The sequence below is a fragment of the Rana temporaria genome, chromosome 12, assembly GCF_905171775.1.
Source record: "Rana temporaria chromosome 12, aRanTem1.1, whole genome shotgun sequence".
In the NCBI taxonomy this organism is placed as follows: Eukaryota; Metazoa; Chordata; class Amphibia; order Anura; family Ranidae; genus Rana; species Rana temporaria.
In genome coordinates, this window is record NC_053500.1 from 117459466 (window position 1) to 117480496 (window position 21031).

Sequence of the window (21031 nt, forward strand, 5' to 3'; positions counted from 1 at the left end):
TCGTGTGTATGCAAGGCAGGCTTGACAAGAATCCCGTTGAGAAAAATTTCGTTTTTTTACATGACATGAAAAATGGTCGTGTGTACGCAGCTTAAGGCATAAAATGGCATTGCAACTTTTAATGTCACACTGTATTTGCACAACAATTTTTCAAATGCAATTTTTTTAGGGGGGGGGGGTAAAGAAACCTTTTCATGAATTTCTAAACAGAACACAATTTTTTTTTGTATAATGTGAAAGATGTTATGCCTAACATGTCGCGCTTTAAAATTGCGCACACTCGTGGACTGGCACCAAATTTTGGTACTTAAAAATCTCCATAGGCGACGCTTTAATTTTTTTTTACAGATTACAAGTTTACAGTTAGAGGAGGTCTTGCACTAGAATTATTGCTTCTGCTCTAACGTTCGTGGCAATACCTCACGTGTGGTTTGAACACTGTTTACATATGTGGTCTATAAGTCCCCAGATCTCTTGCTGAAAAGCCTGAGAAGAAAAAAAAAAGCTCAAGCTTCCCAGCAAAAAAAAAAAGGCAGTGTTTACATCTGCCGATGCCGTAAGTGATATCATAGAGTCTCTTCCGACGTTCGAGGGGACCCGCTGGTCCACGGTCAGCGTTTTGTCTCGCGACCCCTCCCACTACCTGTAAAGCAGCTAAACAGCCGCTATGAGGCCTTTTACTTTGCAGGGAATTGTTTGCTGGAAAAAAAATGATATCTCAATGATGCCTGTAGCTGCACCCATCATTCAGATATTGCTACTTAAAGTCCAGGATGTCATATGATGGTCTCCTGGCGGGAAGTGATTAAAAGTTTGTAGCGTGACAATATGGGGTTTATTTACTAAAGCTGGAGAGTGCGAAACCAGGCTCACTTCAGCTTGTTCAATTAAGCTTTGGCAAAAAAAAACTGGAAGCTGATTGGTTTCTATGCAGAAGTTAGAAGCTGTTGGCTACCATGCACAGCTGCACCAGATGCTGAGTGTTCCAGTTTTAGTAAATCTCTCCTTATTGGGCAGCAAGCATTTAACCACTTCTGGACCAAGCCTATTTTTGACACTTGCTGTTTTAAAATCATTTTTTTTTCCTAGAAAATTATGGTACTTAGAACCCCCAAACTTTCTTTTTTTCTTTTTTCTTTTTCCTTTCTTTCCTTCCCCAGGGTTGCCAACGCTTCTCAAACTTGCATAATTTATCTGCTTCCAGATTGGCATGAATCAGTGCCTGGGTGATTCTGTTTTTGGCTGCAGTTACACTCAAGGAGGGGGACTAGCAATCTGGTTGTTTAAGCAGATAGTTAAGTAAAAGCAGCACACATTACACATTGTTAGGCACACAGTTAACCCCTTCCCAGCCAGTATCATTAGTACAGTGACAGTATATTATTAGCGCTGATCACTGTCACTATTGATGTCGGTGTACCTCCCAGCCAGCATCAACTAGCTCCAGATTGCCCACCACACTGTCACAGTCCCTCTGAAAATCGCTGGTATAGTATCATAGCTGCATAAATTCTATTGTTTTTTTGTTTTGTCTGTGTTGTGTGTGTGTGTGTGTGTGTGTTTTTTTTTTTTATGATTTATTACAGTATTTGATATTTTGTATAACAAAGTAGAATTTTTTTCTACTTGTAAGGCAAAATATTATGATCATTTAATTTGGGTACAGCATTGCATAACCGCGCAATCGGCAGTTAAAGTAGCGTAGTGCCAAATGGCAAAAAAAAAATTCTGGTCATGAAGGGGGTAAAACCTTCCAGAGGTCAAATGGTTAAACGGGACATAAACATGTTCTATAGCACTTCTTAGTACAGAAGTACCAACGCCTTTTTGTGCCATTTCTAATATATAGAGATGATAGCCTGAATGTCAGTGGTGCACCCATGCAACTTCAGTGCTCCTCCTACTTTTACTGTGTAATAGTGAAGGTTCATGCATATCATTTTTGTCTTTTTAGACTGGTCGATATTTAAGATGTTTGCTCGCACAGTAACAGAACCTTGCCCCCTTGCAACACAAAGCAAAATCTATGTGGATTCATCTGGATTTGATAAGGTAAAACACTCAATTGATGCTAAAATTGCATTATATATTTTTTTTTATTTTTTTACATTTTTTGAAACTATTTTGCCCTCTTACTCTGAGAATCCGTCATGGACTTTAGTTGCATGTTATAGTATAACTAAAGGCAAAACATCTTTTTTTATTTTAGGCAGAGTGAATTGAGATACGAAAATCTTAAATTTTTTTTATTGCTGTCTGTGTTTCCCCTTTTTTTTTTTTTTAGTAAAGGAAAATCACATATTTTGGGATGTCTGCAGAAATGTAATAGAGGGGAAATCTTCCAATGGGGACACTATTTCTGGTGACCTGATAATACAGAAGACATTTCTTAACCACTTTAAGACCATGCCTTTTTTTGGAACTTTTTGCTTGGAATTACTCAAAATCCCCAAACATAATATAAATATATATACAATTATTATAAATTTTATTTATTTTTAGCAGAAACCCTAGAGAATGGCGATCATTTCAATATTTTATGTCGCACCGTATTTGCACAGCAGTCTTTTAAACATAACTTTTTCGAAAAAAAATTAAAGTAAAAATAGCCTGATTCTTATTATTATTATTATTATTATTATGTTTTTAATTTTTTTTAATTAAAAAAATGTTAAGCAAACATTTCTTGTAATAAGCATGACAGGTCCTCTTTATTGAGAGATCTGGGGTAAAAAAAAACTCAAATCTTTACCTTTTTTTTGAAAAGCTCAAAAACATATATATTTTTTTTTTTTTTTTTTTTTTTTTTTTTGGGGGGAAAAAAAATCATCCCTTTTTTTAAGGCTGAGAGGCGGAAGTTAAGTCAGAAGTTGCTTCGGTCCTCTTGCCGTCACCCAGCTTCCTGCCCAGGCATTCGACAGATCGGATCGGCTCTGGGCTTACCGACAGGTCCGGTAAGCTCGGAGATGACCGTGAAGCTGCAGAAGGGGGCAACTCTCCCGAAGCCTCTAAAAGTGATCTTGTGGCTAATCCGCCACTGAGACCAATTTTTAATTTGAAAGAAATTTAGCCATAGTAAAAAAGGATACCGGGGTTATGGCAGCTAGCTGTTGCCATAACAACGGTATTTAACATCAAAGTAATGGCGTAAATGTACTGTGAGCAGTCATAATTTGCAGGGATTTCCTCTCACTTCCGGTTTGGCTATGGTACCAGAAGTAAAGGGAAATCTCCCCAATGGGAAGCGGATGTGACTCCCTTACTGTATTTAAAAGTGGGGGGGAGTTTTGCCTATACTACTTTTAAGCTTAACCACTTAACGACTGTCGCATGTATATATACAAGTCCACAGAATGGCACGTACAGGCAGGTGAGTGTACCCGTACGTCCCTGCCTTTCCGGGGGGTCCGATCGGGCTCTGGGAGCGATCCGGGATGAGGGGGCGGCTATTCGTTTCTAGGCACAAAATTGTGCGAAGCGTCCGCCATAATGTCGCAGTCACGAAAAAAAATCGCTGACCGCCGCCATTAGTAGTAAAAAAATTATAAAAATGCAATAAAACTATCCCCTATTTTGTAAACGCTATAAGTTTTGTGCAAACCAACCGATAAACGCTTATTGCGATTTTTTTTTTTTTTTTTTTTTTTTTTTTTTTTTTTTTTTTTTTTTTTTTTACCAAAACTATCTAGAAGAATATGTATCGGCCTAAACCTGAGGAAAAAAAAAATGTTATATATATTTTTGGGGGATATTTATTATAGCAAAAAGTAAAAAATATTGAATTATTTTCAAAATTGTCGCTCTATTTTTGTTTATAGCGCAAAAAATAAAAACCGCAGAGGTGATCAAATACCACCAAAAGAAAGCTCTATTTGTGGGAAAAAAAGGACGTCAATTTTGTTTGGGAGTCAACGTTGCACGGCCGCGCAATTGTCTGTTAAAGCGACGCAGTGGCCTGGGCTTTTAGCTGCATTTTGGTCCGGGGCTTAAGTGGTTAAATCCAGTGAAGATGTTTCATTGGTCTGTGTAGAGGGATACTCAGTTGAATGTATGGATTATGAGGGATAGAGGACTGTTATATTTGAGGCACAGAGGCTTGTGTAGAGTGTGCACCTAGGTTCAGAGGACTGATCGGGCACAAGGAAGATGCTTTGCTGACTAGTATGTGTTACTGGCTTTAGTTTTATTATAAAAAAAAATAATATAATTGCGTTTTACCAGAAATGTAAAATTGGCTCAAACCATTCTGTTCCAGGGGTTTCCTTTTAATGCAAAATAGTCTGCCGCTGTTCTGATAGGAGGGCCCTGGAGATGTTCTGACCAGTATAATAATTTTCCAAATTCATAAAAATTTGACGATCTCTTCTTTAACTTTGGAATTTTTTTCTTGTATGAGGGATGTGGATTATTTAATACTGTGGCTTTCTTTTTTACACTATAGGAGCCTGATGTGTTTGAGGTGACTCCTCCCTCATCTGTGGATATTCAGGTTCAGATCCACAGTGATCCGAGAGTGTACACGGTGTATGATCTTCTAGAACCCGGCTTCTTCAATTCTTCCAGAAACCTTAATATAGCACTGAGGTGGAAGGGAGGCTCTGCTGACTCGGGTGAGTTCTGTTGTGGTGTTCCTGGATCTTGACAAAGGAAATCGGTCTAAGGATACAGAAATATCCGTGAATGGGAAAAGTTCTCAGCAATACTTAGACCTTAGTGACGCCAGCAGACAATCCATGGAACAGTAAAAACAATTGACGGATGACCTTATAGCAGGCTATGCATGTCTTGGGTTGTATAGATATGCAATATCAGATATTTTTTATTTTATTTTTTTCTGGTTAAGTGCAGTGTTTATAAGTGTACTGGAGAAAGCTGAAATGGGGAAGTACAGACTTGAGCTTCTAGAGCGGGGGTATTGAGTTCCAGTCACTTTTTCTTTTCTTTTTTTTTTTTTTTCAGCCGAGGTCCGTATATCAAGTTTGTGCAATGACTCAAAAAGATTGTAGTCACTGTAATTGAGAAATGTACAATTTCCATGGCATTTCAACAATATTTGTCAACTTTTAGTTATGACATTCTTATGTCGGTTGTCCCCTTGAGAGTGTCCCCTTACATCAGGTTCTTTTAATCGGAGTGCCTCGTAAGTCAGGTGTCTGCATCAGAGTCCCCTTTTTAAGTCAGTTGTTCCCATCAGAGTGCCTCCTTAGAATAATGTTCCACCACCAGAGTTTCCATGGATATGGGCCCGCCAGAGTGCCCCCCCCCCTTTTCATGGATATGGGCCCGCCAGAGTGCCCCCCCCCCCTTTTCATGGATATGGGCCCGCCAGAGTGCTCCCCCCCCCCTTTCCATGGATATGGGCCCGCCAGAGTGCCCCCCCCCCCTTTCCATGGATATGGGCCCGCCAGAGTGCCCCCCCCCCCTTTCCATGGATATGGGCCCGCCAGGGTGCCCCCCCCCCTTTCCATGGATATGGGCCCGCCAGAGTGCCCCCCCCCCCCCCTTTCCATGGATATGGGCCCGCCAGAGTGCCCCCCCCCTTTCCATGGATATGGGCCCGCCAGAGTGCCCCCCCCCCCTTCCATGGATATGGGCCCACCAGAGTGCCCCCCCCCCCCTTCCATGGATATGGGCCCGCCAGAGTGCCCCCCCCCCCTTCCATGGATATGGGCCCGCCAGAGTGCCCCCCCCCCTTCCATGGATATGGGCCCGCCAGAGCCCCCCCCCCCCCTTTCCATGGATTTGGGCCCACCACTGTGCACCTATAAAATCCATCCAAGTGAACAGTATACCTCCAATAGCCAGGCAGGTATAGGTGGGAGCTGGCAGAAAGAAAAAAAACCTGCAGGGGGAGTTAGCTGGGCTGAGAAAATTGCTACAGGGGTCAGGGCACTCATGTGACATCTCTGGTTGCTGGAATACCGGACGATTGCTGAGCAGCGGGTTTGGGTGCTGCAGACTGGACTGTCAGCCAATACTGTGGCACTCTCTTGTACAAAATCTGTATGTATATATATATATATATATATATATATATATATATATATATATATATATATATATATATATATATATATATATATATATATATATATATATATATATATAATATTTTTGAAAAAACGACACAATTCCATCTAATTCGACCAAAAAATAATACAATCCTATACCCACAGTTGATCCAGAGGAAGGCAAAAACCACAGCAAAGCATGATCCAATTTGCTACAGCAGGGGAAAAATTCCTTCCTGATCCCCCCCCCCCCCCCCCCCAAGAGACAATCGGATTTTCCCCTAATTAACTTTACCTATAAATGTCAGTACCCAGTTATATTATGTACATTTAGGATAGAATCCAAACCTTTCTTAAAGCAATCTACTGAGCTGGCCAGAACCACCTTTGAAGTGAGTCTATTCCACATTTTCACAACTCTTAGACCCCTTTCACACTAAGGCAGTTTGCAGGCATTAAAAATAGCGCTTGCAAAAGAAAGAGCGGATCCATTTACTCCAGTGGGAAGGCTCGAGGGCTTTCGCACTGGAGCGGTACGCTGGCAGGACGATAAAAAAAGTCCTGCTAGCCGCATCTTTTGAGGCGCTGTAGGAGTGGTGAATACACCGCTCGTAAAGTGCCCCTGCCCAATGAAATCGATGGGCAGCAACGGCAAAGCGCCACTGCAGCAGTGCTTTGCGGGGGTTTTTTAACCCTTTTTTGGCCGCTAGCGGGGGTTAAAAGGGACATCTACACTGATAATCAGGGCACTTATTATCAATGTCCTGATTAGCAGTGCAGTCCCAACAGTACCGATCAGTGCAGCCTATCATTGCCTCCTCATCAGCAAAGGAGAAAAATTACAAAATGTTATAACCAACTATGAAAGAGTCTCTTTAATTTTTTCATTTATTTAGCAAAAAAAAAAGTGTTGATTAATGCCACCAAAAGAAAGTTCTATATTGTGTGGGGGGAAAAAATGCAAAAAAAAATTTACATGGGTACAGTGTTGCATGACCGTGCAATTGTCATTCAAAGTGTGACAGCAATGAAAGCTGAAATTTTAGCCTGGGAGGGAGTAAAAGTGTGCGGTAGACAAGTGGTTAAGGACAATTATATAATTGCATACTGCCATTTAGATCGAAATACAACTATATGGAGTGCCTTTTGTAAAAAATATTCCTCTATATTTTTTTATTTTTTTTCCACAGGCCAGCCACGGCCCCCTGTTTTTCATGCTGAACGCTATGTGAGTGGTTACGGTCTTCAAACTGGTGTGATCAACACCATGATTTACAACAACCACCCATACCGAGCCTTCCCTGTAATGATACTGGAGACTGTTCCCTGGTACCTCCGACTGTATGTCCATACACTGACCATCATCACCAAGGGCAAGGACAACAAGCCAAGTGAGTGTTCAAGGAAGTTCAGCTCTAGCATTTATCAGATCTCCACAATGTAATTCTGGATTGTAGGTGGGTGACCCAGGAGTTAACGAATATGTTCACATTGTAGAAAAAGTGGTCCTTTGACCAGTAGTGTATTTAGGTTTTGTGCTGCTCTAGGCCTGACTTAACTTGTGCACCCCCTAATTTAAATATTACCCACCCCTTCCTGTCAAGGCCACACCCTTTGCTGTTTAAGACCCGCCCTAACATTTTCAAGTGGGGACACTAGTTCTGAGGGCCTGGGGGGGGGGGGGTAATGCATTCCTTTAATTTGCATAGATTTTCTCTCACTTCCTGTTTGGCTACGAGGCAGGAAGTGAAGGGAAATCTCTGCAATGGGACAGGGATGGTAAAAAAATAAACTGACAGGGGCTCTAACCCCCCCCCCCCCCCTTACTCTATCCAAATTGGGGGGGGGGGGGGAGTGTTGCCTATAGTTCTATCTACTTTAAGCACAAATTTCTGAAATTTTATGGAGAGGACTAAGAAGATATAACTATGCCAATGGTGCAGCAGAAAACGTATAGCACAGTGAGGAAGGTTTGTGGTCCAAGATGATAGGACAGTCACAATTAGAAGCGGCGCATGCACCCCCCACAGTGGCAGAATGGTGACTGCCCGCATACTGGAAGCAATGTGGCCATTTTATGGCAGCGCTAGACTAATCTGCCTCTCAGCCCAGTACGCCCCATAAAGTGTAGCGTAAACTGGCGGGGAATCTTTCCATACTGCCCCCTGCAAAGTGCTGCCCTAGGCCTGGGTCTTGTTGGCCTAGGCCAGAATACAGCTTTGCCTTTGACCCTGAGCAGCGTGCATGGTACGTGCGATTTTCCTGCTGTGTCTCAGTGCAAAAAGTATGAAATATGTTTTCTCTGGTAAATTCAGTTCTTAACCACTTGCTTACTGGGCACATAAACCCCCTTCGTTCCCAGGCGAAATCTCAGCGTCCGGCACTGCGTCGCTTTAACTGACAATTGCGCGGTCGTGCGACGTGGCTCCCAAACAAAATTGGCGTCCTTTTTTCCCCACAAATAGAGCTTTCTTTTGGTGGTATTTGATCACCTCTGCGGTTTTTATTTTTTGCGCTATAAACAAAAAAAGAGCAACAATTTAAAAAAAATATATTTTTTTTTTACTTGTTGCTATAATAAATATCCCAATTTTTTTTAAAAAAACAATTTTTTTTCTCAGTTAAGGCCGATACGTATTTTGACGTATTTTTGTAAAAAAAAAAAAAAAAAATCGCAATAAGCGACTGGTTTGCGCAAAAGTTATAGCGCCTACAAAATGGGGAACAGAATTATGATTTTTTTTATTATTATTTTTTTTTACTAGTAATGGCGGCGATCTGCGATTTTTATTGGGACTGGGATATTGCGGCGGACGTATCGGACACTTTTGACACAAATTTGCCGCCATTCACATTTATACGGCGATCAGTGCTATAAAAATGCACGAATTACTGTATAAATGTGACTGGCAGTGACTGGCAGTGAAGGGGTTAACACTAGGGGGTGAGGAAGGGGTTAAATGTGTAGCCTGGGTGTGTTATAACTGTGTGGGGGGAGGGGGGTGACTGGGGGAGGGGACCGATGCTGTGTCTCTATGTACAAGAGACACAGATCGGTCTCCTCTCCTCTGACAGCACGTGGAGCTCTGTGTTTACAGCCCATCATTACACACAGAGCTCCACGTCCCTGCTGTCACCTGCCGTGTCACCGACGATCGCGTGTACCCGGCGGACATCGCGGCCGCCAGGTACACGCATCGGGTCTTCGGCGATGCGTCGGGACAGTTTTTACCCGCCGCGCGCCACCCAGTAGCGCGCGCGGGTAATGCGCATAAAGGCCGTTTTTAAACGGCCACTTGGCACTTGAGAGCCGCGCTGCGGACGTATTTCGTCTATAGCGCGGATCTCAAGTGGTTAAAATCGGTCTCCATGCGTTCCATTTTAACTGCTTGCGGACTGCCCACCACAGATTTGGTGCAACAGAGCGGCTCTGCTGCACTGGGTCAGATTGCATGTATGTGATCCAGCACTTTCCGGGTAGTGGGTGCGCATGCCGCCCCCTGGCTATGCTGTCATTCGCTCCAGTACAAGACGATCAGCGGGTCCCGGGCCAATGATTTGTGGGTGAAATCTGTTGAGCAATTGATTAACAGCACAGAGCTCTCTACCGACGGCAGCGGTGTGACTCTTTTTTTTTTTCCTGCTTAGCAGGCATTAAAAACAGTACATATTACACACAGTAAACATTGAAAACACACAGTTAACACACCTTGATTGCCCCTAAATGTTAACCTATTCCCAACCAGTTTCATTAGTACAGTGACAATGTATATTGGCACTGATCACTGTATTGGTGACGCTGCTGATGTCGTTGCCAGTTCATGTCAGATTGCCTGCCACGCTATCGGTCGTTGATCACCGCCATTACTAGTATAAAAATAAATAAAAATTCTAGTATATATATACCATAGTTTTGTAGACGCTATAACTTTCACACAAACCAATCAATATGCACTCATTGGGATTTTTTTTTATTTTTTTTACCAAAGACATGTAGCAGAATGCATTTTGGCCTACTTTTTTTTTTTTTTTATTTTTTTTTTTGATTGGACATGATTTATTGCAGAAAGTAAAACATATTGATTGTTTGTTTATTTTCTTCCCAATTTTTTTTATTTTATTCTTGTAATAAAAATCCCAGTGGTGATCGAAATGCCACCCAACGAAAGCTCTATTTTTGCGAAAAAAGGTTATATAAAATTTGTTTGGGTACAGGGTTGCATAACCGTGCAATTACCCGTTAAAGTAGCGCAGTGCTGTAAAACTTTCCAGGGCTGAAGTGGTTAAAGTGGTTGTAAACCCTTTTTACAACCACTTTAACCTACAGGTAAGCCTAGATTAAGGCTTACCTGTAGGTGCTTGAAATATCTCTCAGACCTGCACGGTCTAGGAGATATTTGCAAATAGGCGTACAACGATTTCTCTTGCGCATGCGCCAGGGTTAGAAAGGGCACGCTGTGGCGTTTCTATCTCGGGTCATGCTGTTAGTCGGCTCCCGCACACATGCGCAGGAGTGACGTCACGCGACTCCGGCCAGTCACAGTGCCGGAGTTCGCGGCCCCGGGAAGGAAGAGGGGTGAAGAATGGCCGCTCGCTACTAGCGAGGAAGACGGGGACATCGCAGGCTTCTCCTGCAGGTAAGTGTCACATAATGGGCTACTATGCGATGCATACTAGCCCATTATGCTTTACCTTTACAGGGAAACAAAGAGGAGATAACACCCATCAGGGTTTACTTCCTCATTAAACATTGCCTTAAAAAGACTGTCACACTGTACATGCAAATCAGCGCCCTCCACTTGAAATCAACATACAATATGTATGAAAGGTACAAGGGTAGAAGTAAATGATTGGCCAGTAGATATTAGAATATAGAAATTCCTTTTGACGTGTGGGTAGTTTTGATGTATGGAAGTCTTATGTGACTGCAAATTCTTGTTTTCTTCCTCTCAAAGTGGATGTTTTGTCATCTACTGCAGGGTCCCCAACCCCTGGGCCTGTTAATAACCGGGCCACACAGCAGGAGGTGAGCGGTGACCACAGTCTGCATATGGCTAATACAGACCACAGCCGCCACTCACCTCCTGCTGTGTATCTTCTCCCAGCTCCGACGCTGTCATCCAATCAGCGAGGCAGGAGGAGCTGCAGATTGGCATGGAGAGCTCCTCCTGCCCCCTGCCTTGCTGATGTGATGACGTCTTCAGGTGGGCAGGTGGGCGGGAGCGTGGAGGAGACAGGAGAGGACACGCTGACTGATTATAGGTAGGAGTACTGTGCAGGAGATGCAGAGCCTGGAATGGGGAAATGTGATGCTGGAGAGGAAAGTAGGGGAGTCGGACTGCACGGGCACTGTGATCAAGGAGGATGTAAATGTTAAAGGGGACTGCACTTTAAAGGGGTATTGTAATCATTACAGTGCCCCTTTACTGTGTAGTTCCCTTATATCACAGTGCAGGTCACTTAAAGCGGAGTTCCACCCAAAAATGTAACTTTAAGTGATGGTGACCCCCTGACATACCACATTTTTGGGGGGGCCGATACCCTCTTTTTAGAGGCTCACAGTTCCTACTTCCTGGTGCTCCACGGCACCGGAAGGAAGTTCACCTCTCCCCCTTCCTCCCTGCAATCTTCTGGGACACGTCACAGGTCCCAGAAGATTGCCCAGCCATTCACAGAGCGGCTCGCGCATGCAAAGTACGTGCCCGGCTGTGAAGCCATGGCCGGGCGCCCACAGTTATAATGCCGGGGAGAGGCCTGCATCGCTGGACCATGGGACACTACACTTTTTGTAGCTGCTGACTATTAAATGGGTGGAACTCTGCTTTTAATATCACAGTGCCCTTTTTACATCACAGCCCCCCTTTACGTTACAGTGCCCCCTTTTACAGAGCAGTTCCTGTTACATTAATGTAAAGGGGACTGCAATGTAAAGGGGCACTGTAATGTAAAGGGGGGCTGTGATGTGAAGAGGAACTGAGTACACTGTGGGACTGCTTTTAAAGGGGGGGACTGTAATCTAAAGGGGGACTGTGAACCTTGATATAAAGGGGGCACTGTGTTGTAAAGGGGGGCTTGTGGTTTGAAGGGAACTGAGAACAATTGACTGCCATAAAACTGGTGCCAATAGGTTGGACTGCTGATTTACTGTGATCACAAATGATTATTCTACACCTAGGTTATATTCACTATGTACCTGCCAAGGATCGCCAGCGCCCCCATCTCCTTGAGATGTTAATTCAACTGCCGCCTAATTCCATCACAAAGATTAGTATCCAGTTTGAGAGAGCTCTGCTGAAGTGGACAGAGTACCCACCGGACCCGAACCATGGATTCTATGTCAGGTAATCTTTACATTGTAGATCCCTCTCAGGGATAGGCAACCTCTGCTCTCCAGCTGTGGTGAAACTACAAGTCCCATGAGACATTGCAAGACCCTTACAATCACAGGTATGACTCCTAGAGGCAGAGGCATGATGGGATTTGTAGTTTCAAAACCGCTGGAGTTCTACCCCTCTATGTAGAAGAACCGTTTTTGTTTGTCCAAACAAAGTCTTAAGTTGACCCTAGATGGAGTGATTTCCTTTCCTAATTGATTTCCCCCATTAGCACAGTTGGTGTTGATGGGGGGGAAATCCCATCCGCAGAGCTTTTGTTTCTATAACCGCCGCTAGTAATAATTGCATATAAAATCTGACAGGCTGGTTGTACCCAAGCAGATCGATGAACCACTTGGATACATTCAGCCTGCCCATACATGGATTGAATCTCGGGTAGTTCCTGCTGAACCGGCGGAGACTGGAACCATCTATGGCCAGCTTTAAAAGCTCAATTCTGAAACTAACAATTTTATCAATAATGTTATCAAGTGAATGATCTCCTCTGATCATTCACTTGTGTGTTGATGTCAACACACGCTATTATGCTCTCCTCTATGTGGAGATCGGATGATAATGGATCACCTGTCTGCTTTCGTCCGATCTGCCAGACGGCTGAAAAATAGGGCCACCATCCGTTAGTTGTCATCCGATTCTCTATACAGTAGTGCTAAATAGAGTGTCTGATCGGGTCCACTTGAAAAACTGACAGACGGACCTGATGGGAAAGCCTGTGTGAAAGGGGCCTAAGGCTGGCCATACATTATACAATTTTCTTGTGCAACTTTCCTTTTAGATTTACTAAAACCATATAATAGGAGGTCGAACCTAAACCCTTTCAATTTGTATGCAATCAGGCAGGCCCTTCTACTACATAGTTGAAGGGAAATTTAAAGAAAAGTGAATAAGAAAATTGTATGGAGTATGGCCAGCTTAACTTTAGTTTGTTAAATTAAGTTTTGACAAAAAAAAAACCCTGGGAGCTGATTGGTTTCTATGCAGAGCTGCACCAGATTTTGCACGCTCACGTTTTAGTAAATCTCCCTAATGTGTATGTCTAATCCTATTCTGTATTGATGTTGACAAGTGTAATTATTTTTTTAATTTTTTTTGCCTTACTTGTTTAGCCCTTCAGTATTGAGTGTTCTGATCCCCAGTGTAAGGACACTGAAAGCAGACAAGCTAGAGGAAAGTCCACTTTTCTCTACAGTGTAAGTATTTCACATTATTTATTACTGCAATGCTGGGGGGCCCTGCAAGGTGGATTTTTATCAGCCAATTGGAGATTAGCTTAAAAAAAAAAAAAAAACTACCATATATACTCGAATATAAGCCAAGTTTTTCAGCCCTTCAGGCTGAAAATACCCCCCTCGGCTTATACTCGAGTCAGTGTACCTGAAGGGCTGCGGGCGTCTATTGTCTAAAAGTCGTGTCTTCCGCCTGGTCCCTTCCGTGATGGGCGTTTCCCAGCAGACACTGTGTTCAGTGTTCCGCCTATCACGGATGTCCTCTTATCCTCAGACTCGGTTTCCCAGCAGACGCTGTGTTCAGGGTTCTGCCAATCACGGACGTCTTTTCATTCTCCGACAAGAGAACGTCTGTTAAAAGCGCAACACTGAACACAGCGTCTGCTGGGAAACAGAGTTAGAGGATGAGAAAACGTCCATGATAGGCTGCTGGGAAACGCCTATCACAGAACGGAACCCGGAGGAGACCGCGACTTTTAAACAATGAATGGACTCCCGCAGCCTGTAAAAATTTCAGGTACACTGATTCGGGCACAGTGAGGCTGCAATAGGCACAGAGAGGCGTGCAAATGGGCATTGTTGACCCTCTTTTTTCCGCTTACAGTGGCTGCTGCATTCTCACCCTAGGCTTGTACTCGAGTCAATATGTTTTCCTAGTTTTTTGGGGTAAAATTAGGTGCCTCGGCTTTAAACTCGGGCCGGCTTATACTCGCGTATATACGGTAATTTGGTCCCCCAAAAGTGTCCAAGGCAACAGCTAAAATTATGTCTGGAACTACTCATGTTTTTGTTATTTGTTTATTAACCCAGGGTGCTTACAGGGCTTTGACTTTAATCCATATTGATTATAAACTTGGATGTTTAAGGGTGCAACTCTTCTTTGGCTGGGTTCACACTGATACTACACAACTTACTTTGCTCTGCGACATCAGTACTACATTGATCCTACATTGGTCCGACATCCATCCAACTTTCATGAACAGGATACTACTTTGATTTGACTTGTTCTTTGACCAATCAAAACAATCCCAGTGTGAGATAAATTCCTTTTACTGCTGTAATCACCATGTCGGATGCCACAAGTCGGATGGTTAGGACAAGGATCCTACTTTGATCCGACTTCAATTTGAAATAATTGACAAAACATCTACAGCAAAATATCAAATAAACTATAAAATAGCAATGAGATGGTATTGGAGCCCTGTAGCGTTAAATAAAATAAATAGTGGACAAACCGATATTTGTTGGAGGTGTAAGGTGGAAAGGGGGACTATGGACCCTATTTGGTATGAATGTCATAAGGTGAGAGAATTCTGGAAAACAATATATGAGATACTTTTTCATATATCGGGAATATAAAGGAATCCTAAATATAGATATCTCATTGTTATCCCTGATGCCAGAATTAATAAAAAGTATTAAGAAGGATATCTTTCATCAGCAGCTAGAACAATATTTAGCTTGCAATTGGAGAAAAAAATAAAAGCCCAAACATATCAGATTGGATATGTGAAGTGAACGAAATACAATATATCGAAGGACAGATAAGAGAAGGAGGATACATAAATAGTCGGATGCCAGAATTATGGCAAAAATGGGATGAATTTCAGCTCTCAATAGAATAAATATTTATAAATGGAAAATCAGGAAGAATATGAAGGGTTATTGTAAAAGGAATATAAAATTAGTATATGGAAAGGGAGAGAATAGAGGGGGGTATGTTTTTTTATTTATTTTTTGATGGGTGGATAATTGCGTGAAAGGATGAATGAGAAGGTAAGATAGTAGAATACATGGAGGCATATATGGTAAAGAGTTTTTTTAGAAATGTGGTTTATAGATATTGATCAGATTCTGTACATTTGAATAATGAGTTGGAATAGATATATAATGTGATGGAATCCTGTTTAAATGTAAATGTTTTTGTATTTAAAGGGTCACTAAAGGCAAACTTTTTTTTTTTAAAATAACAAACATGTTATACTTACCTCCACTGTGCAGCTCGTTTTGCACAGAGTGTCCCCTAACCCTGTCTTCTGGGGTCCCTCGGCGGCTGTCTCGGCTCCTCCTCGCAAAAGCTTTCCACCTTCATGCGAGCAAGCTCACATGGTGGAAAGCTTTTGCGAGCGCGCTCCCGTGATACAGCGGCAGGCATAGCCGCCGACTGTATCACTCTGCCCCGGCCCCCCGGCGCGCCGCATCATCCGCTGTGATTGACAGCAGTGCCAACCAATGGCTGCGCTGCTATCAATCCGTCCAGCCTAGCCAATCAACGGCCAGGCTGGGAACCGAAGAGGATCACGTGGACGCATGTGGGACTTTCGAGGGGGTCGGGTAAGTAAAACGGGGGTTTGGGGGGGTGCCGGTACCGTCGGATGTTTTTTCACCTTAATGCATAGGATGCATTAAGGCAGGGGTTGACAAATTTGTTTGGAATCTAGGAGCCAGCTAAAAAAGTTAGGAGCCAGAAAACGCGCCCCGTCCCGACGAGCTTGCGCGCAGAAGCGAACACATACGTGAGCAGCGACCGCATATGTAAACGGTGTTCAAACCACACATGTGAGGTATCGCCACGATTGGTAGAGCGAGAGCAATAATTCTAGCCCTAGACCTCCTCTGTAACTCAAAACATGCAACCTGTACAGTTTTTTAAACGTTGCCTATGGAGATTTTAAAGGGTAAAAGTTTGACGCCATTCCACGAGCGCACGTAATTTTGAAGCGTGACATGTTGGGTATCAATTTACTCGGCGTAACATTATCTTTCATAATATTAAAAAAAATGGGGATAACTTTACTGTTGTCTTATTTTTTAATTAAAAAAAGTGTAATTTTTTCCCGAAAGTGCGCTTGTAAGACCGCTGCGCAAATACGGCGTGACAGAAAGTATTGCAACGATCGCCATTTTATTCTCTAGGGTGTTGGGATAAAAAATATATATAATGTTTGGGGGTTCTAATTAGAGGGAAGAAGATGGCAGTGAAAATAGTGAAAAATTACATTAGAATTGCTGTTTAACTTGTAATACCAACGGCCACCACCAGATGGCGCCAGCTTACACATCTGGTGGTAATAACTTGTAATACCAACGGCTCACCACCAGATGGAGCCAGCTCAAAAAAAAAATTATTTTTTTTTTTGTTTTTTTTTTTTGCCCCCCCTTCCAAGCCAAGTTGCCAGGACCCTATTTCTAGTCGCCATGGCGACCTGGCGCCCGGGATTTGTCGAGCCCTGCATTAAGGTGAATAAACATTTACCTTTACAACCCCTTTAAGAAAAGAACAAATAAAATAAAAAATTGACAACTTTGTATTAGAACTTGTACCTACGGGTAAGCTTACAATGTGATTTACCAGTAGGTACAATTTAATATCTCCTAAATTTGCTCCTAGTCGATAACTTCACCCATGCATTTGCTGATACCATCTGCATTCAAAATGTTCTGTGGACTGCAGAGCACCGTGCTGTGATCATAACTTCTGCGCATTCGCCTGCAGGGGGGGGCCAGATTTTTTGTTTCTTTTGCAAGTTTACTGCTGCTTTAATTGGAGCCTAATTCAGAACATTGCACCTTATATCATTCTTTGCCTGACAGATTTCCATCATCAGACGGTTTCAGTTACTTCATGCGTTTGTATACAGAGCCTCTCCTAGTGAATCTGCCTACTCCTGATTTTAGCATGCCCTACAATGTCATCTGTTTGACTTGCACTGTAGTTGCTGTGGGCTACGGGTCTTTCTACAACCTTCTCACAAGGACTTTCCAGGTGGAGGACACGAAGCAGGGAGGACTGGTGAAGATGATTGCCAACCAAATTCGTAGGTTGCGCGGAGTGCCTCTTTTGTGAACATGATGTTGCTCATTACAGATGGATCAGATGATCAATTTTCAAAGCCCAGAATAACTCATTTTGAATCTTGTGAAATCAGTTTCAGCAACTTATTGTCTGGCTGTAAAAAAACCGAAGGTACTGTACTACACTGGAGGCTTCTTGATTGCACAATGCCGTATGTACGTAAAAAGGAAGTTCTACTAAATACTTAACCGATTGTGGATTTTACAACAAATAGTCATCTCATTCCTGAAACAGGTCACAGGGCCAGTAATCATCCGAGCAAGCAAAAACTCAAATGAATGTGACTATAACAGGTCTCCTCCTCATCAGGTGACGACTGTCATTTGTTGTAAATACAGCGCTATCAGTAATCGGTAGCGATTGCTATTCTTGATCAAGCAGCAGCATGATTGCGAAAATTGCAGAATTTTAAAGAGACTGTCATTGGGGTAAGGGGGGTGGGGGGGGGGGCAGCAGGGATGAAATGCAGACACCTACAGCACTCACCAAAAACCTTCCTGTTACAACCGAATCTCTAGATCATAGGTGGCAAACACAAGGCCCGCGGGCCGAATCCGGCCCTCCAGGCCATTTTATGTGGCCCTCGCACCTCTCCTGCAGGAGAGCTTCAGCCCTCCTCTGGTCCTTCTCCAGACCCCTACTTTCTGCTTTCAAGCAATGCATCCAGTTTCTTCCCAGCAGCAGCATAAGGAAAGGGGGGCATTGTGATGTAAGGGAAAGTGGGGAACTCAACTTCTAATGATGTGGTGGCTCTTGACATCTAATGTACAGGTAGGGGGTTGCGCTGGACATCTAATCTTACAGATACAACCGGCCCTTTTGAGGGCAATCCTAATGCTGATGCGGCCCACAATGAAATTGAGTTTGACACCCCTGCTCTAGATGTGCTGCCAGGCAAAGTTTCAGCATTTCTGATAGCGCCGGCCTCCTCCTGCCTTCTGCACACTTCTGTTGGCTACTGAGGTTACCTGTTATTGATGATCAATAAAAAATAGTATGGTAAAGGCTAAGCTGTAAGCACAGACAGTGCCTGAAGTTGTTGGAGCTTTTTCTGTTGGAATAGCCTGAGTTTCAGCATAATAGGAGGTTGGTAGGGAAGCTGCTGCCGGTATGTGCACCTCCTAGGTGCCTTCACTATTTTGCTTCAGCAGTTTGCCTCCCTTTTACCCCAATGATAGTCTCATTAAAGCGGCATTCCACTCGCGATTTTTTATTTTTTTTTTTAAAGTCAGCAGCTACTTGCGCGGTGCTTTGTGAATGGGCGGCTGCCTCCTGGGATACACGCAGTTCCCAGAAGGCAGCACGGTTCATTCACCAGACACCGTGACGGAGCACAAGGCAGAAGATTAACCGCGGTGGAGGAAGAGGCAGAAGAGCTACTTCCGCATAGCAACCGCCCTTTCAGGTGAGTATAACAAAAAAAAAAATTTAATATTTATTTTAAGGTTTTTGGGGAAAAGAAAAAAAAAGGGGGGTGGAACTCCACTTTATTGTTGGTTTAGTTTCCTTTTCAGATACTTTTATTTTGTATCAAAATGGATTGCACTGCTAGTCTATTTGGGGTGTCTATCTGTTTTTTGTTTGTTTGTTTATTTGTTTGTTTTATTTTTTTTCTATGTTTTGAAAACAAAAATAAAAAAATTGTATATCTACACTATATTACCAAAAGTATTGGGATATTTTACTTTTACATGGTTAGGGTAAAAAAAAAAGACACAATTCCATCTAGTTCAACCAATAAATTATACAATCCCATATACACAATTCTATACCCACAGTTCTTCCAGAGGAAGGCGAAAAACCCAGCAAAGCATGATCCAATTTGCTACAGCAGAGGAAACAATTCCTGATTATTTTCCCCGGATTAACTTTTCCTATAAATGTTAGTACACAGTTATATTCTGTACATTTAAGGAAAAAATCCACATGAACTTTAATGACATCCCAGTCTTAGTCCGTAGGGTTCAATATTGAGTTGGCCCACCCTTTGCGGCTATACCAGCTTCAACTCTTCTGGGAAGGCTGTCCACAAGGTTTAGGAGTGTGTCTATGGGAATGTTTGACCATTCTTCCAGAAGCGCATTTCTGAGGTCAGGCACTGATTTTTGGAATTGAAGGTCTGGCTCAGTCTCCACATTCATTCATTCCAAAGATGTTCTATCAGGTTGAGGTCAGGACTGTGCAGGCCAATCAAGTTCCTCCACCCCAAACTCGCTCATCCATGTCTTTATGGACCTTGCTTTGTGCACTGGTACTCAGTCATGTTGGAACAGGAAGGGCCCGTCCCCAAACTGTTCCCACAAATATGGGAGCATGAAATTGTCTAAAAAAAAATAAAAATCTACACAGCATAACCCCCCCAACCAAATGATTTGGACCAGTGCACAAAGCAAGGTCCTTAAAGACATGGATGTGTAAGTTTTGGGTGAAGGAACTTGACTGGCCTGCACAGAGTCCTGACCTCAACCCGATAGAACACCTTTAGGATGACCTAGAGCAGAGACCGCGAGCCAGGCCTTCTTGCCCACACAAATGCGCTTCTGGAAGAATGGTCAAACATTCCCATAGACACACTCCTAAACCATGTCGACAGCCTTCCCAGAGGAGTTAAAGCTGTTATAGCTGCAAAGAGTGGGCCAACTCAATATTGAACCCTACGGACTAAGACTGGGATGCCAGTCCATGTGCGTTTTAAGGGCAGGTGTCCCAAAACTTTTGGTAATATACTGTTCTCTATCTGTCTGTTTTTATATGCATACATTTTTCCCATGATGCTACAAAATCTGTTCATCAGGTTTAAAAAAAGAATGGTGTACATCAACTTCTCAAAACTACTTTTGGTTTGTACCGGTATTAAACAATTCTTCTTCTTCTTCATCATTATTATTATTATTATTATTTAGTTATTTGAATGGAATTATATTGCCTCATAGACTTTATATTGTGATGACTAATCCATTTAAATAATGCATAGGATCTGGAATAGCAGTACAGATACACTTTTATTCGGGTTTACAGAACTGAATCTCGTAAAGGAAAACATGTAGGTAAGCGCCATTCATACTGGGGTGAGTCCACTGCCTTTTATGCACCACAAGAAGTGCTAGGAGACGTATGTTCCAGCATTTTTCTATGATACCAAATAATTCAACTTGGTGTTTTTTTTATGTAAGAAAAATTTACATGCTTTTTAGCAGGACTGTGACATTGCGGCGGACAGATCGGACACTTTTTCGTGACCAGTAACACTATTACAGTGATCAGAGCTAAAAATGGCCACTGATCACTGTATAAATGACACTGGTAGGGAAGGGGTTAACACTAGGGGGCGATCAAGGGGTTAAGTGTTCCCTAGGGAGGTGTTTCTAACTGTGGGGGCAGTGTACTGACTGGGAGTACAGAGAGATTGCTGTTCCTGATCACTAGGAACAGCAGATCTCTCTCTGCTCCCCTGACAGAATGGAGATATGTTTGTTTACAATGACAGATTCCCATTCTGGCTCTCTGAGGAGAGATCGCGGGTAACTGCCGACTGCCGTACAC

The 21031-nt window shown here is 42.9% G+C and overlaps 1 protein-coding gene across 1 annotated transcript in view; it reads left to right on the forward strand.

The window, feature by feature from the left end:
- The window catches only part of PIGT (phosphatidylinositol glycan anchor biosynthesis class T), a 32258-nt gene extending 14664 nt beyond the window's left edge, over window positions 1–17594 (forward strand). The window contains exons 7-12 of the mRNA XM_040330334.1: window positions 1955–2052; window positions 4442–4610; window positions 7202–7402; window positions 12187–12352; window positions 13513–13596; window positions 17227–17594. Coding sequence (XP_040186268.1) covers window positions 1955–2052; window positions 4442–4610; window positions 7202–7402; window positions 12187–12352; window positions 13513–13596; window positions 17227–17479 — 971 coding nt within the window. The 3' untranslated portion in view covers window positions 17480–17594. The remainder of the gene's footprint in view (window positions 1–1954; window positions 2053–4441; window positions 4611–7201; window positions 7403–12186; window positions 12353–13512; window positions 13597–17226) is intronic.
- The last annotated feature ends 3437 nt before the right edge of the window (window positions 17595–21031 follow it).